Source organism: Penicillium mononematosum (assembly GCF_028829835.1).
Source record: "Penicillium mononematosum strain IBT 11891 chromosome Unknown utg000005l:1.0-9366267.0:1.0-9372171.0, whole genome shotgun sequence".
Classification (NCBI taxonomy): Eukaryota; Fungi; Ascomycota; class Eurotiomycetes; order Eurotiales; family Aspergillaceae; genus Penicillium; species Penicillium mononematosum.
Genome location: NW_026643275.1, coordinates 5,561,725 through 5,578,081, shown reverse-complemented (window position 1 = coordinate 5,578,081; position 16,357 = coordinate 5,561,725). Strand labels below are relative to the sequence as shown.

At 49.2% G+C, this 16,357-nt stretch overlaps 5 protein-coding genes across 5 annotated transcripts; 4 read left to right on the top strand and 1 right to left on the bottom strand.

The window, feature by feature from the left end:
• Window positions 1-249: 249 nt before the first annotated feature.
• On the top strand, window positions 250-4,550 carry N7519_010290 (uncharacterized protein; the record flags this gene model as incomplete). Its single annotated transcript, XM_057297063.1, has 8 exons — window positions 250-292; window positions 350-1,205; window positions 1,258-1,356; window positions 1,405-2,834; window positions 2,900-3,085; window positions 3,148-4,161; window positions 4,245-4,353; window positions 4,412-4,550. 8 exons carry the CDS (start codon window positions 250-252, stop codon window positions 4,548-4,550), a joined length of 3,876 nt encoding a protein of 1,291 aa, XP_057144945.1.
• A 296-nt stretch (window positions 4,551-4,846) lies between these two features.
• N7519_010289 (uncharacterized protein) lies at window positions 4,847-8,324 on the top strand (the record flags this gene model as incomplete). The annotated part of the gene is made up of 7 exons (XM_057297062.1): window positions 4,847-5,173; window positions 5,222-5,267; window positions 5,321-6,080; window positions 6,139-6,325; window positions 6,372-6,510; window positions 6,726-6,993; window positions 7,052-8,324. 7 exons carry the CDS (start codon window positions 4,847-4,849, stop codon window positions 8,322-8,324), a joined length of 3,000 nt encoding a protein of 999 aa, XP_057144944.1.
• A 479-nt stretch (window positions 8,325-8,803) lies between these two features.
• N7519_010288 (Nascent polypeptide-associated complex subunit beta) lies at window positions 8,804-12,990 on the bottom strand (the record flags this gene model as incomplete). The annotated part of the gene is made up of 9 exons (XM_057297061.1): window positions 8,804-9,146; window positions 9,264-9,428; window positions 9,997-10,081; window positions 10,312-10,434; window positions 10,653-11,592; window positions 11,916-12,370; window positions 12,438-12,610; window positions 12,652-12,726; window positions 12,807-12,990. 9 exons carry the CDS (start codon window positions 12,988-12,990, stop codon window positions 8,911-8,913), a joined length of 2,436 nt encoding a protein of 811 aa, XP_057144943.1. The 3' UTR covers window positions 8,804-8,910.
• A 583-nt stretch (window positions 12,991-13,573) lies between these two features.
• N7519_010287 (uncharacterized protein) lies at window positions 13,574-14,329 on the top strand (the record flags this gene model as incomplete). The annotated part of the gene is made up of 3 exons (XM_057297060.1): window positions 13,574-13,615; window positions 13,665-13,764; window positions 13,830-14,329. The coding sequence occupies 3 exons, from the start codon at window positions 13,574-13,576 to the stop codon at window positions 14,327-14,329; spliced, it is 642 nt and encodes a 213-aa protein (XP_057144942.1).
• Window positions 14,330-15,770: 1,441 nt separating this feature from the next.
• N7519_010286 (SNAP receptor SNC2) lies at window positions 15,771-16,356 on the top strand (the record flags this gene model as incomplete). Its single annotated transcript, XM_057297059.1, has 3 exons — window positions 15,771-15,878; window positions 16,048-16,279; window positions 16,337-16,356. 3 exons carry the CDS (start codon window positions 15,771-15,773, stop codon window positions 16,354-16,356), a joined length of 360 nt encoding a protein of 119 aa, XP_057144941.1.
• Between the last annotated feature and the right edge of the window lies 1 nt (window position 16,357).

Below are 16,357 nucleotides of genomic sequence, written 5' to 3'. Positions count from 1 at the left end.
CCAGGTGGTTATCTTCAAAAAGTCAGGTGAATTAGGGTTTGGGTGCGACAGGAAGGTCGGAGCGACTGATAAGCAGTGCTTCTCCGCGTCTCCCTCCCCGCTCTGTCTCGGCATCCACCAGCCGATTGGATTAGATTGTGGCGCTTTTTTCCTAAAGTACTTCGCTTCGACCTGCTGATTAGTCCCAGTGGAGATCCATAAAAGGAAGCCTTGGTCCTTGCTTTCTCAGGGCAGAACATATCGCACATCATGTCTACTCAATTGGATGCTCCAAGCATCAAGATCGCCATCGGTGAGTTGCAATCTCACAATTTCTATATATAATACAAGTAGCTAATACCTCTTCCAGATCGTGGCGGTACTTTCACCGACTGTCTAGGTATTGTTGATGGTCACGATGAGGAAATCGTCGTCAAACTGCTTTCGCAAGATCCAACCAACTACGCCGATGCTCCAATTGAGGGCATTCGGCGTATTCTGGAGAAAGCAACAGGCAAGACCTTTCCTCGCGATCAGAGGCTCACAACTGCCGATTTCTCCAATGTTAGCATCCGCATGGGTACAACAGTCGCTACCAACGCCTTACTAGAGCGTAAGGGAGAACGTCATGCGCTCTTAATCACGAAAGGCTTCAAAGATGCCTTACGTATTGGAACCCAGTCGCGACCAAAGCTGTTTGCGCTCAATATCCAACGTCCTGATGTCTTGTATGAGGACGTTGTGGAGGTTGATGAGCGTGTCACAATTGAGGATTATCAACAGAATCCCACTCCAGATAAAGAGAGTCTGCAAAAGTCTTTGCAGTCAGATGCGTGTTTGAAAATGGGCGTTAGTGGAGAGGTTATTCGCGTCTTAGAACCTCTTGACGAGAAAAGCACAAGACAAAGCCTTCAGCAGCTGTACGAGAAGGGCTATCGCTCTATTGCGGTCTGCTTGGTTCATTCATACACATTCCAAGACCATGAACTTGCAATTGAGAAGATTGCAACGGAAATCGGTTTCACCCAGATATCGCTATCCAGCCAACTGCTACCCATGATTAAGATGACTTCTCGTGGTGCTTCGGCGACTGCAGATGCATACTTAACTCCAGTCATTCAGCGTTATATTCAAGGCTTCCGCTCTGGATTCAAGGACGGACTCAGCTCTGCCGACACGCGCTGCGAGTTCATGCAGAGTGATGGAGGTTTGGCTAATTTTGAAAAGTATGTTGGCAATTACCTGGAATTCAAAAAATTGATTTTGCTAATCCTGTAGATTCACTGGTCTTCGTGCGATCTTGTCTGGGCCGGCAGGCGGCGTTGTGGGCTATGCGGGAACTTCTTTCGATGAGACAGATAAAAAGCCTGTCATTGGGTGAGTCTGGATCACCTTATTTTATACAATGGTCAACTAATTCTGCAGATTCGACATGGGTGGTACTAGCACAGACGTCTCGAGATATGACGGAAAGTTGGAACACACCTTCGAGAACACTATCTCCGGCGTGACAATAATGGCACCCCAATTAGACATCAACACAGTAGCCGCGGGTGGCGGCAGCATCCTCTTCTGGCGACATGGATTGTTTGCCGTTGGTCCCGAGTCTGCAAGTGCCCATCCAGGACCAGCGTGTTACCGCAAGGGAGGCCCTTTGACTGTGACCGATGCCAACCTTTTCCTTGGCCGCCTTCTTCCGGCATACTTCCCTAAGATCTTTGGCCCGAACGAGAACGAAGCTCTCGATGTCGAAATCACCCGGAAGAAGTTCACGGAGCTCGCTGGCAAGATCAATGCTGAGACCGGACAAAACAAGTCTCCAGAAGAGATTGCGCTGGGTTACATTCAAGTAGCCAACGAGTCTATGGCAAAGCCTATTCGAGCCCTCACAGAGGCTCGTGGGTACGATACTTCCGCGCATAATCTGGCCTGCTTTGGTGGTGCCGGAGGACAGCATGCTTGTGCCATTGCCTCTTCGTTGTCTATTGGGACTGTCATCATCCATCGATTCTCGTCTATCCTATCCGCCTATGGCATGGCTCTTGCGGACGTTGTCCATGAGGCCCAAGAGCCAGCATCAGGAGTGCTGGACCAGACAGCCATGAGAAGCATCACCGAGCGTATTTCTGCGCTGAAGTCTAAGGTCACTATCGCATTCACCACGGACGGCATTAAGGAGACCCAGATCCAGCATGAAGTCTACCTCAATCTGCGGTACCAGGGTACCGACAACCTGCTGATGGTGCTCGAACCTAGTCACGGAGACTTTATTGCTGAGTTTGTCAAAGAGCACAACCGCGAGTTTTCCTTCACATTTCCCGGCCGCAATATTCTTGTTGAAGACATCAGAGTCCGTGGCGTTGGAAAGGCAACCTCTATTGCGCCAGAGGCACCTCAACAAGAACTCAAATCAGTCAAGAAAAAGCCGGTGGGCCCAGAGAAGCAGGATGATTCATCGTCTGTGTACTTTGCCGGCGTCGGTGAAGTTACTACGCCGGTCTTCTTCCTAGATAACATGGAACCAGGATATGTCCTTGAGGGTCCTGCGATGATCATTGACAAAACTCAAACTATTGTTGTTGAGCCAAAGGCGACTGCTACGATTCTGTCTCGACATGTGATTTTGGATGTTCAGTCTTCGAAGAAGCAGGCTGCCGATGCAACAGTCGTTGATCCTATCAGATTGTCCATTTTTGGTCATCGCTTCATGTCTGTTGCTGATCAGATGAGTCGAATGTTCCAAAAGACCTCCGTGTCAACAAACATCAAAGAGCGACTAGACTTCTCCTGTGCCGTGTTCTCTCCTGATGGGAAATTGGTTGCAAATGCGCCAAACGTGCCAGTGCATCTAGGAAGTAAGACCTCGTTTTGAAAGTATTGCTTGTTAGCCAAAGGAATGGTATGCTAACGTCTTCTTCAGGTATGGAGTATGCTGTCCGGTATCAGCATGAGAAATTCGGAGGCAATTTGAAGCCTGGCGATCACATTCTCACCAACCATCCTCTTGCCGGTGGAACACATCTTCCCGACATTACTATTGTCACTCCAGTCTGGGATGGTGAGGGCAAAAACATTGTCTTCTATGTTGCCTCCCGTGGCCACCATGGTAAGCATGAAGCTGTTCTCCTTCCCCTTTACTATTTGCCGTGTCGTTCTAACCAAATCCAGCTGAAATCGGTGGGATCGCCCCGGGATCTATGCCTTCAAACAGCAAAATGCTGTACGAAGAGGGTGCCATGACAATGGGCTTTAAGGTAGTATCAGAAGGCCGTTTTGACGAGGAGATAGTCCGAAAGTTCCTATATGATGAGCCCGCTTCGTACCCCAGCTGCAGTGGTACCCGCACATATAACGACAACGTCTCAGATTTGAAGGCGGCCATTGCAGCAAACCACAAGGGTGCACAGCTCCTGGAAGCTCTGGTGATCGAGAACACATTGGAAGTAGTCCACTTCTACATGGACGCAATCAAGCGCAACGCAGAGGTCGCCGTCCGTGAACTGCTCAAGTCCATTGGCCGCAAGAATAAGGGAGTTCCTCTTCGATTCTCTGACTTCATGGACGACGGCACCGAGATCAAGCTTGAAATTCGCATCGATTCTGAGACAGGCTCTGCCGACTTCGACTTTACAGGCACGGGCCGGGAAACGTTCAACTGCCTCAATGCCCCCAAAGCCATCGCCCACTCAGCCATCATCTACAGTCTGCGGGCGCTGATTGATGTTGACATTCCGCTCAACCAGGGCTGTCTTGCCCCGGTCAATGTGATAATTCCCTCTGGCACACTTCTCAATCCATCTGGACATGCCGCCGTCTGCGCCGGTAATCCCATTACCTCACAGCGTATTACAGACGTCGTCCTAGGTGCTTTCAACGCCTGTGCTGCCTCCCAGGGCTGCTGCAACATCATCTCATTTGGTATGGGTGGCGTTGATCCTAAGACCGGCATTGAAGTTCCTGGATTTGGAGTCGGCGAGACAATCTGCGGCGGCTCAGGTGCTGGCCCATCTTGGAATGGCACCTCGGGCGTGCATGTGCACATGACAAATACACGCATCACAGATGCAGAGGTCTACGAGCTGCGGTACCCGGTCATACTCCGCAGGTTTTGTATTCGAGATGGCTCTGGTGGCGTTGGTCGCTTCCGCGGTGGGGATGGTGTTATCCGTGAGCTGGAGTTCCGTATGCCTCTTTCGGTGTCTATGCTCAGTGAACGGCGCGTGTATCGCCCGTATGGGTTGGCGGGGGTGAGGCTGGACAAGCAGGCTTGAATCTTTACCTGAAGAAGGAGCTCGATGGAACGGAGAGAATGATCAATATTGGTGGCAAAATGGAGCTCGTGGTCCAGCCTGGGGAGCGGATTCTGATCCATACGTGAGCACATCCTTCCCTGTTTATCTGAAGATATATGCTGACAATTCATTTGGCTTAGACCTGGAGGTGGTGGCTGGGGTAAGGCATCTGACGATGAACTAGCGACGAGCGGCAGCAAGACTCATCAGAATTCGTCGGCTTTCCAGCCCCGAGGAAGTGTGCATGCGTTCAGTGTTGCTGCCGAGGCGGCAATGTGACGTGGATATATATATATACGGATGGAATATAGATGAGAATTTTTACTGACTCCAATTATTTGAATTAGCATTATGCTTTGATGTATTTTTATTCATGTTAATTATATGCAAATATACAAATATACAAATATAGACATCTAAACATCTAAACATCTATAACGCCTCGGTCTCAATCCCTTGTAGAATGCCCAGCCCGCACAAAGGGATTGACATAAGCACCTCCACAATCCTTGGAACGTGGACCAACTCATTCAACGCCTTGACCTTTTTGTATTGAGTATGGTTTATGGCAAAACATGGCTTTCACTCGTTTATTGAAGATCCCAATATTCCTCTTCACTGTTGCCCTGGGTCTCGTTATTTACCAAGCGTCTCAATCTTCGTCCCTCCAATCTATTGCATCATCACCCGAAGAGCAATCTGTGTCGTCCTACTTTGGGAGCTGGAAAACGTGGTTCCATCCATCTCAACCTAAAGCGACAGGCTCAAAGCAGTCTCTAGTGCAGGGGTGGAATGTGCTCCACCACCTGGGAGGAAATGGGCCCTGGATTGAAAACGCCGGTGAAGGGGCAGCTTCGAATCTAGCACCCCCAGATGGCTGCTCAGTAGACCAAGTGCATTTAGTATGTCTAATTACAATTCCTTACTATGATTATGCTAATACGATCTAGTTATCTCGCCATGGAGAACGATATCCAACACCCTCTGCCGGGAGTAGTAGGTCAGTCCATCGGTTAGGAGTAACATATTTTAATGTTTCCCAATGACAGGACATCTCCAGTTTCTGAAGCGAGTGAAGGAGATAGGGCTACCCCTGAATGGCTCACTTGAATTCTTGAATGATTGGACCTATTTCTCCGACACACCCGAAAGAGACTTTGGGGAGTTGACCAGCACAGGCCCTTACGCTGGAACGCTGGGTGCCTTCAGGACTGGTGTCAGATTCAGGACACGATATAGAGATTTAGTCTCCGAAGATATCCGCACGCGTCTATGGGCAAGTGACTCGGACCGTGTGATTGATACAGCCCGTCATTTCGCCTCTGGATTCTTTGGCCTGGACTGGGAGAGCTCTGGAAAAGCACAGTTGCAGGTTATACCTGAATCTTTTGAAAGGGGCGCAGACACTTTGACTCCAGGTGATACCTGCCTCAAGTATCTCGAGGATACTATACTTGGCCATGACAATGGCATGGAGATGCTTGCACAATTCCAGGAGACATACATTCCTGCAATTGCAAGCCGCCTGATCGACGAGGACAATGTCGGACTGAACAACCTCTCAAGTGAAGATGTTTATGGCATGCAGGAGATGTGTGGGTTCGAGACTATGGTGCGAGGAAGGAGTCCATGGTGTGAAGTGTTTACGGAGCAGGACTGGTATAACTTCGAGTATGCTCGCGACTTGTTGCTTTATTACCGTGCTGGACCGGGCAACCCATACGCTGGTGCGATGGGATGGCTTTGGTTGAATGCAACCACTGGACTGCTTCACGATGGACCGATCGTGGGAAGCATGTTCTTGAGTTTGTAAGCCCAGCCCATCATTCGTCTCGTGTGAAGCACATTTTGCTAATTTGATACCCAGTGTACATGATGGCGATATAGCCCCGTTCCTCACAGCACTAGGAATCTTCACTGGCGACAAGAAACTTCTTCCCACCCATATTGCCGCAAACCGGGAATGGCGCATTTCTCCCGTTCTCCCTATGGGCGCAAGGGTCACAGTTGAACGATTATCTTGCTCGCCAAATCACGAGGATCCGTACGTCCGAGTTAATATCAATGATCGAATCATACCACTGCCTTTCTGCAAGTCAGGTCCTGGGGAGTCTTGTCCTCTCGATCAATTCGTGGAATATGTTCACCAACGAAGACACGAAGTGGGGGATTTTGCAGAACGGTGTGGATTGGACGGGGACGCTGGACATATATCATTCTTGCATCAAAATTGACCTAGGTAATGCGACTGGCATCTGGAGTTGATTTGTATTTCCCAATTTAGCATCATCTGTGATATGTTTCCATATTAGATAGAGATGTTAAGGTTGAGGTTTAAATTGAATTGCAAAAATAAAATAAAAATTCTCATTTAATTGACGAAGGCAACTCCTTTTTCTCAAAAATAAATCATTAGATTGAATATAAAAGCAGAAATCATGGAAGTTTTTGTAGATATGGCCCCACGTGACCGTATCCCGGCGAACCAGTGTTTACCAAAAGTTTTGGATCCCTCGATGCCGGACAAATTTACCCTTTTGCGCATTATCTCGCAGAACCTCCCTTTCTCGAGCTCTCACTTTTTCACGTCTCTTCCCTCCGCATTCACCCTATCCCTTGACTACATCCCATCTACCGTCATGGAGTACCACTCCGTCCCACCGGAGGAACGCGCCAGAGACGAAGATGGCAACCTCCTCCCTTGGGGTTATGTCTACAAAGAGTATGTCCGATGAGATTTGTAGCTCCTTTCCTATCAAAGCTGACCACCTCCTTCCCAGTGAATCTCGCAACCCTCGACGACCACCTGAAGAATCAGGACCCTTCGGCAAGAGAAGAAATGCTCGATACGATAATGCCCGCTCACGAACACGAACTGGAACACCAGCAAAGCGCGAGAACCCCAATGTCGCCGAGTTTGGTCGCCTATTCTCGCAACAACAGCAGGAGGAGGAGAAAACACACGGCTTGCCCAAATCATCATCGTCATCCAGTCTTGACAATCCACGGAAGCAAACAGAGAAGGTCGCCACCGAATGTATACTCTATGGATACAAAAACAAGGACAACGAGTGGAAGGTGATCGACAAATACGAGCGCATTTCCCAGGGCATGATCTGCGAAGACTACCCTCGCAACGACCCAAATTCAGCGAACCAATACACCCAGCTATTGAGCGGAGGCGACGTTGTCATCCGAAACCTGTCGGCCGATGCGAATCGCAAGTCGAAGCGCTATGCCGGTGGCTACCACTGGATCAAGGTCACCTACGACTCGACCCAGTCGGCAGACCGCGCCTGCTTCTACTCGCCACAGGAAATTGATGGGCACATGGTCTTCTGCGAGCTCTACAGTGGCCACGGCCCAGCCGAAGACGCCCCCATCCCTGCAGACTCTGCTGCAAGCAGTCGGATTCGCAATAAAGCACCGCGCACCTTGACTACCTCACACTCGACCGCCTTCCTCTCCAACTCCAGCAAAGACCAGGACCGCATGACACTGCCTCGATCCTTTGCCATGAACAACCTCTCCAGTGTACCGGATATGCCAGAGGACGAACGGCACTCGGTCGATTCCTCGACGGTCGCTGGTACCTCCGATGATACAACTACATCCACTGCAACCTCTGCAACTGCCACTGCCACTGCCACACCCTCATTCCAACAGGGCAGTTTCAATACGACGACTTCTTCGTCGACATGGACGACAGGGGCTTCGTCCAGCAACGATCGCACCTCAGTCCATCAACGCCGAGCTCCAGGTCAAGCCGAACCCGCCCCCGACAACGAATTCATGACGCACATCCCAACCGTCCGCCGCACCAAGCTGCGCCCCATGGTCGAGGCACTCCCTCCACAGCCAACCATGACCGAGCGCATCCTGCGCTCAATCCCCATCCTGAGCTGGTTCACAGGTGACATCGTGGGCGAGGGCCCGCAACTCCGCGAGGACGGCACATTCGATTCGGAAAAGTCTGGCCTTTATTGGAGGTTCTGGCATACGTTCGATTATTTCCTGAGGACGGATATGTGCGGACTGAAGGAGGATAGCTGAGTCGACATGAAGGCCATCAAGTACTATGGAAATGGAATACCTCTTTGTCTTTTATTCACTACATCACGGATCTTTCACCACAATTGCGAAGGCTTGGGCGCGATCAACCTAAAATCTGAATCGCTACGCAGCTTGAGGGTCAGTCCTCAACAGTACTTCGCGCGTCGCGCATTGCATTGAGGCCAAAGGCTTTGTGGTAGAATGGCTCGGGCGTTAGTCAATGGATCATTTGTACGATAGCTGCTGATGCAGACATAATGAACTGTCCTGTCGACGAATCGCGCCCAAATCGACATACCGTAGACAGTAACATGTACAATTCTTCATACTTCTTTAACTTTTCTTCGGATAAATCATCGAACTGTCAGAAGTAGAATTCCTTCTTTCCGTCACCAGGTGCACCAATAGCCCCGACACAGTATAAACGCACCTCTCAATCCTGCCCGTGAGGAAGAGACGAAACAGCAAGAAAAAAGGGCAAAAGAGAAAAGGACTCAACAAAAACAACTCTCAAACCGGAGCTTAAATTTCATTGATCATAGACGAAAGTTTTTAAAGACTCGATTTAGTTCGCATCTAGGCGTATTTATTCCTTAGTCTCGAAGTTCTCGCCCTCGACGAGGTCGGGGATATCATCCTCCTCGTCGTCCTTCTTATCGCCCTGCTGCTTCTGCATGTTCTGGTAGCTCTCGGCGAGCTTGCGCAGGGAAGCGAGGGAGTCGGGGCCGAGCTGGTTCAGGATGTTGGGAACGAGCTCGGTGAGCTCCTTCTCCTCACCGTTGCCGTACAGGGCGAAGGTGTTGGAGGGGACGGCGCCGTGAACTATCGCGATGAGTGATTAGTCTTTTTTGCTTTCTTCCTTCCTTCCTCTTTATTTCCTTCTCCTTTGCTTTTGTGTGTTGGAAGGCCAAAGTTGGTTTCCGGGTGGTGTCTACTCACCACGGGGGTTGGCGAAGTGGATGACGTTGCCGTCCTCCTTGAACATGTTGACCTCCTCGATGCCCTGGATGGGCTGGACGTTCAGCTTCTTGAGAGCGGCCTGGAGCTTCTTGTCATCGGCACCGGAGTTGCGGACGACCTTCTTGACCTTGCGGCGGGAGTACCCTTGCCACTGTAAAATTGTTAGTTGATTGGACATTGGTTGAGAAATGTGGTTGTATCGGTGCGGACGAGTGGGTGGATGTGCGTGGTGGGGGAATGAGTTGGGAGGGGGGCGAAAAGATCGAAGGAATGCGAGGATCCATGACGAGGCCGAGAGTCAAACTGGACACCGGATTCTCTCAGCCATGCGATATATATCTTCGGTTCGATATTTGGGATATAGCGACGTCGCATAAATTCCAGGTTCGAGAATCAAGAATCCGTAGTCTGACTATCGGCTGTGTCGAATCCGGGTATTGCAGTTCGAAAATTCATTTCCGCCATAGAGAATCGAGAGGTCGGGATTAAAAGGAGTGTTCTAGACAGAATATACATACCCTATCAAGAGAAATCATGTTAGCTATCAACCTTGCACAAACATCCACCAAGACATGCAAGTAAATTGCAGGATTGAGATATGACCAAGCTCCAGGGCCACCAATTCCATAAGAATCACAGCTCCACGTCATGACCCAGATCATATCTCAAGCTCCAAAATCCTTGAAAATCCCCAAAAGAGACAGAAACGTACCGATGCGAACGCTCGCCTGCATTCTAGCCAACTTTGCCTGATCCATGATGAAGTCGGGAGGGGTGATCGCCTGGTGCGGGATTAGCTGGTAATTCGGTGGAATTTAGGGACAAGAGATTCTGTTCGATTATTCCAACAATTAATCTCTGCGTACCGTTAATAAAGGGTTGAGGGGGAGATGGTAGGAGGGAACGTGAAGTGGAAGTGGGTGGAATGATGATGCATCCCCAATGAGTTTTGTGTGGGGAGTTGGACCAGAATATTCGCTAATGCGCCGATTTGGGTTAACGGGCAGTCTTTTTGTTTAATGTCTACATTCTGATATGTTTTATAAATTGATTCTATTGGAATATCATCTATCTGTTCTTTCTGGTGATTTTGGCTCTTTGCAAAGTCACAGGCTTGTTCGATTGTGGGATATTGACGCTCGGCTAAACCCTAATCGGGCTGATCTCGAGTAGATGAGATATATCAAGAGACATAGTCCATTTTCAACCAACATTCGAACATTAGACTTATATTGACAGGTTCTATATATTTCAATATCCTTATTGCAGAAATTCCAACCTTGGTATATCCCCAAAGCCACAGCAGTGGACACAGTTTCATTCCATCCAAAACTACTAACTATTAACTACTAACCACTAACCACTAACCTTAGCTCTCTCCTTCTTCTCTATCTCAATCTGCTTCTTCTCCCAATTACTAAAATACTTGTGCCATGGATGCTTCTCCTGGAACCCAAGAAGCTTCTTTATCTTCGCATTGGAAAACGGCGCCTCAAACTCCTCCATCTCGCGCGTGATAGGTATATCCGGGAACTGCGATTTCAAAAAGTCCTTCGTAGGACTAAGATTGGTAATATGGTCATTGGTAGCATTGAAGATCTGAAACCCAAGCCCATCAGTCCGCAATGCCGCCTCACACATCCCGCCCAGATCGCGAGAATCGATATACGACCACCCATGCACCTTCCACATCGCCGGCTCATGCACATAGCTGTAGAAGATCTCTTTGTTGTACTCCTCGGGCTCGATAACCCGCCCAATACGCAGGATGTATATATCCACCCCGAAGCGTGCCGCAAAACCCCGCGCGATGCGCTCCCCGCACAGCTTCGCGATCGCGTACGTATCCGTCGGGTTAACGTCTAGGTCTTCGTGGATCGGGAACGAAGGGAAGTTTTTATCGCCCTGCGCGAAAGCTACTCCGTACACTGTTACGCTGCTCGCGATGATGATCTTCCGGATCCCTAGCTTGCACGCTGCTTCAATGATGTTGTATGTGCCTTGCGTGTTCGAGCGGAAGGTCTCGTTGTCTGGTACGAGCATGTTGCGTGCGTAGCCTGCGAGATGGATTACGGCGTCTGGGCGTGGCGGGAGGCCTTCCGGGAAGGGCTCGCGGAGTGCCCATTGGCCGGACAGGGCGTTGAACACTTGGCCGCTATCGGCGAGGTCGGTTTTTAGGGTGTGCACCTTTGGGTGTTCTAATGGCATTAGGTCCAGATTCAGGATTATGTGTCCGGCGCTGAGGAGCTCGCTGATGACGAATTGGCCTGCTTTGCCGGAGCCGCCGGTCACAACAATGTGGCCCATCCTGGTGATAGCGTCTGGCAGACACGGGATTGGGGGTTGGGATCGCCGCTTAATAGATGCCTTGTTTGATTCTGGGGTCTTTGAAATGTACAAGCTAGGCGAGCACTTATTTAGGGACTAGGGCAGCATGACCGACAACGAAATCATCATGATGCCATTTGCCTCCATAGGCGGGAGAATGGCAGCGCGGATTTTAAAATGCAGAAACAAGCTAAATCACCGATAACATTTTAGTCATTTTATATATTCATCATAGATGTCCCGGTGGTTCATTTTCGCTTCGAAACTTGAGCCTCGGTCCAATCCCAGAGCCTGTGAGCCAACTGCGCGTCCTGCACAGTCGCAGTGCCACCACTGCGGTAGCCAATGGGAGTATAGTAAGCTCCATTGATAATATTCTCGCTTTGCGTGCCAGCCGCCCAAAGAGAATTCAGGGCTCCAGTAGCAACACTGCGGAAGAACGTGGATCCAGCAGCAGCAAGACCATGTTTCATCACTGAGTTGAGACTCTTCGTGTGGCCATAGAGCCCGCTATCAACCGCACCAGGATGAACAGCAATAGACAATATATCAGGATGCCGGCGGGCCAATTCGGATGCAAAGAGGATGTTAGCTGACTTGGAAGCGCCGTAGCGCGTCCAGGTACTAGAAGCCAACAAGCCAGGGGTAGATGTAATCTCCTCAAAGGTGGAGGGGCCAACAGCGTGAGCCGCCGAAGCGAGAGTCACGACCCGAACATCGGGGACCTCATCCTTAGCGCGCTGAAGATCAACCGTCTTCTGTCAGGGTAGGCAGAAGCAGTTTTGTGAGTAGGAAGTGACCAATATGGTTTGTGCCGAGCTGGACTTCGAAGCCCTCCTCCGTCGTGGTAGGAGGGTTGCCCATCGTACCCGCATTTAGGATCAGGATATCTAGGCGATCGCTATCGGACTTGAACTTGTCTGCGGCGGCGCGAATAGATTTGAAGGAAGATAGATCGAGCGCGAGGAAGCGGATATCGGCGGGGAGGAGAGCTGGCTCTGTAACGATTCAATTGATTCGCGCGCTTTGCTCTCGGTACGGGCGGCCATGTAGATACGCGACGGGCGATGCTTGGCAAGTTGAAGGATGGTCTCTTGGCCTATACCGGCATTACCTAGGTCAATCAATCGCGGTGTTAGTGTTCTGGAAGCTATAGATATGTAGATGCGATGGATATAGAAAGAGGATATGTACCTCCTGTTACAAGGATGACCTTGCCATCCAGGTTGCGAATGTCGCGCTCCGGCTTGAACGAGGGCCCTAAATAACCGAAGGTGGCCTCATTCAGGGTCGGGCCAAAGCTCGATAGTGCTTCCCGAGGATGACGCAAGCTATAGGTCGCGAAGCCACGAGTGGCTATAATATCACGGAGATCCATACTGGGTGCGATCAGCTTGAATGAAGGATATGAGGAGTAAAAGTTGAAATCAGGTTAGCTCCGGGACGGGGAGATTAAGTAGCCATCAAAACTTAAGAATGGCCTGGGGCCAAGGAATGACATCGTTTCTTTTCTGCATGTGAAGTGTACGGAGATGGAAAGTTTTCAAGATCTCCTGATCTTATCAAGTTTTTCTATTGGTCCATACAGGGATTCATTTCTGGAATATCCAAACCTGAAGACTTCTTTAACTTTGTAATATAAAGAACATACCTAGGTAAAGAAACAATAAACCTTTTGTCCACGGGTATTTTGTAGATCTTTGTATATCTCATAATTCGTCGCCAAGCTAGTAGTCCAGTCCTGCAAACCCCCCCGCAGGTTAAACCCCCCCTCGTGTCTTGAAACTCCCCTCTCTTGGCCACCTGTCCTGCAGACTTACTTTTTCTTCTCTTTTCCTCGAATCCTAGAAATCCAAGGATTTCGGCCGTAACACAAAATTCTGAACTGTTTCGGCATAGTCTCTTATCAAACAATCTACGTTTCAGTTCCCGCAATTGAGACACGGAATATTTAAACCACAATGAGGTTTCTTTGCTTGCACGGCGGCGGCACCAATGGCGAAGTAAGCACTATGCAGTAGCTTTGATATAGAAAATACTGACCGGCTACAGATTTTTGAAATCCAAATTGGAGGCCTCCGCCAAATACTAGAGAAAAGTGGGCACCGCTTCAAATTCATGAACGGCAAGATAAACGCCAAAGTCGAAGAGGGTAAGCTTGACTACCCATAGCTATTAACCCCACCTAGCCCATCTATTAACCCAACTCCAATCCAGAACTTGAAGGAATAGTGGACGGCCCCTTCTATAACCACTACACCCGAGGTACCTCACCAGGCTCTAGCGTCCTCGAAGCCTTCGACCATACCAAACGCTTCATCGCAGAAGAAGGCCCCTTCGATGCAGTGATAGGCTTCTCACAAGGCGCAGCACTAGCAGCCTCACTTTTAATCCACCAAAAGAAGACGCAACCGGCCGAACCACCGCTATTTCGTGCTGCGGTGTTTATCTGCGGTGCGGCACCATGGGAGAGTTCCGGGCTGGAGCATATATCACCGCAGCCGGACACGTACCCGATTGCCATTCCGACGGCGAATATTGTTGGCAAGGCGGATCCGCTGTTCGCTGAGGGAGTAAAGTTATTTGAGCTTTGTGAACCCGCTAAGGCGGTTTTCTATGATCATGGTTCTAAGCATATGGTTCCGTTTGATATGAAGAACACGGAGGAGATGATTAGGGTTATTGAGGAGACTGTTGCCAAGGCTATTAGGGGTTAGCTGAGATGGATGCCCAGGTGGGAATTTGGAGATATTATGATATCATAAATAAAGGCAGCGGTCTAGGTGGAAGCAAATTCTAAACTTGCAGCCCTAGATAGCAACAGCACCGACATTTCCGGTTTACTCTGCATTTGTTGGGGCCCTGGCAGTCTCATCTTGCCACACTTTTGTCTATCCAACTAGGAAAGGAATACTGAACTACTTTGACATCCTGCGTTCCACTGAGCTTGTAGTGATTCTTGGCATATTGGGTTAAATGGGGGAGTTGGAGAACCTTGAGGACCTTTGTATAATGATTCGAGACAGGTTTTCTGGTATACAGCAAGATCTTCTTAGTGATGCCTATATCGCTGATCGATCTATATAAAGATGAGATCTTCAGGTGGATCGACGAAGATATTCGAACGGTTAAACAAAGTTGCCTTCTATAACAAGGAGAAACGCAAATACTGACGGGGGAATTCCGATTGAATTCGATGGAATATACCACACAAAGCAGTGTATACCGAGTCGCTTGGAAATCCCATCAAAGTACATGAAATAAATATCTCATCAGCCTGAGTTCGTGACTTTCAATATCGGATTTGACCAAAACGTTTGTCTTCTGTTACAGTCTGAGGTTTCATACATTTATCATCGAGTTACTAAACTGATCATGAAATGTCAAATCAACCTTGGAAAGGGTCTGGAAAATGTGACCCCCAGGGCTAATCCGCGTTACTAATAATAGGTGGACCCGTGGTCCCCCGTTTGTCGAGCAACACGCTTCTATCGGCATATCAATAGGCAACCATATAACAAAGAGCTTTACGATTTATGCAGTGAAAAAATCACAAAAATCGACATATATGTAACTTTGGGTAGATACGGAGTAGTTATGCGAAGAATAGAATACAACTTACTATCGTCTACTCTTGTTCATCTTTGTACTGTAACTCTCACATTGTGCCTGTTTGCGGTAAAGAAGTTCCCAATGTTAATGGAAGGACACCGCGGAACTATCTAGGCCAAACTAATGATGAGTATGTCCTTTGCCAGCAATAATTGCGAATGATCATAGACTTGAAATTAATTAACCTTTAAGACCCCAAACACAAAAGCCGGGAGCCTACGTAGCATGTTTTGTACTGTGAAACGCCACAGCACGTGACTCTGGGCAAAGCCGCCTCAGCGGCAACTTGTCAGCTTCACTTCAGACAACACCATTAATCCTTTCACTCCGTCCCTCGCCGTTGCGCTACATCCTAATCCTTATCGTTCTACGATAATCTCCTCCCACACCCACGATCCGCATCGATTCTAGTCACCCAGACTGTCCCTTCGCTGCGCTTCCCCATCAAAACAATACAACCCCTGCTCCCACGAGGTCGTTTAGACACTCCCAATCTCCGGCCAATCCAGATCTGAGATTCTCTCAAATTCTTTCACGACTCACATAATGGCTGCTACCGAACAACCCTATGACCCTTATATCCCCTCTGGCTCCAGCGGAGCCCCTGGTGCCACCGGGCAGAATGGTAACCAGCGAACCGCCGCTTTGCAAGCAGTAAGTCAATCATCAACGATCTCTTGGCTCCTAGCAAACCTAGCTATTGAGAAGACACATAAATGCTACCTGGTGGATGGTGCATGCTTGTTGTCGTGTTGATATATCAAAATGCGAAGGCTGGGGCAATTGATACCCGCAATGGGGCTGACATGGGTATCTTCTATAGCAAATCGATGATACCGTCGGTGTGATGCGCGAAAACATCAACAAGGTCTCCCAGCGTGGTGAGAACTTGGATTCTCTCCAGGACAAGACCGACAACCTTGCCGTCTCGGCCCAGGGCTTCCGCCGAGGTGCCAATCGCGTACGCAAAGATATGTGGTGGAAGGACATGAAGATGCGCGTGTGTCTCGTCATCTGCGTGATTCTCCTTCTCGTTGTCATTATTGTGCCGTCCGGTAAGCGCTCCCTGGCATTCTCCTGACTTCCCAGCTCGCCACTAACACTTTACATAGTGATTGCCACCAAGCACTAAG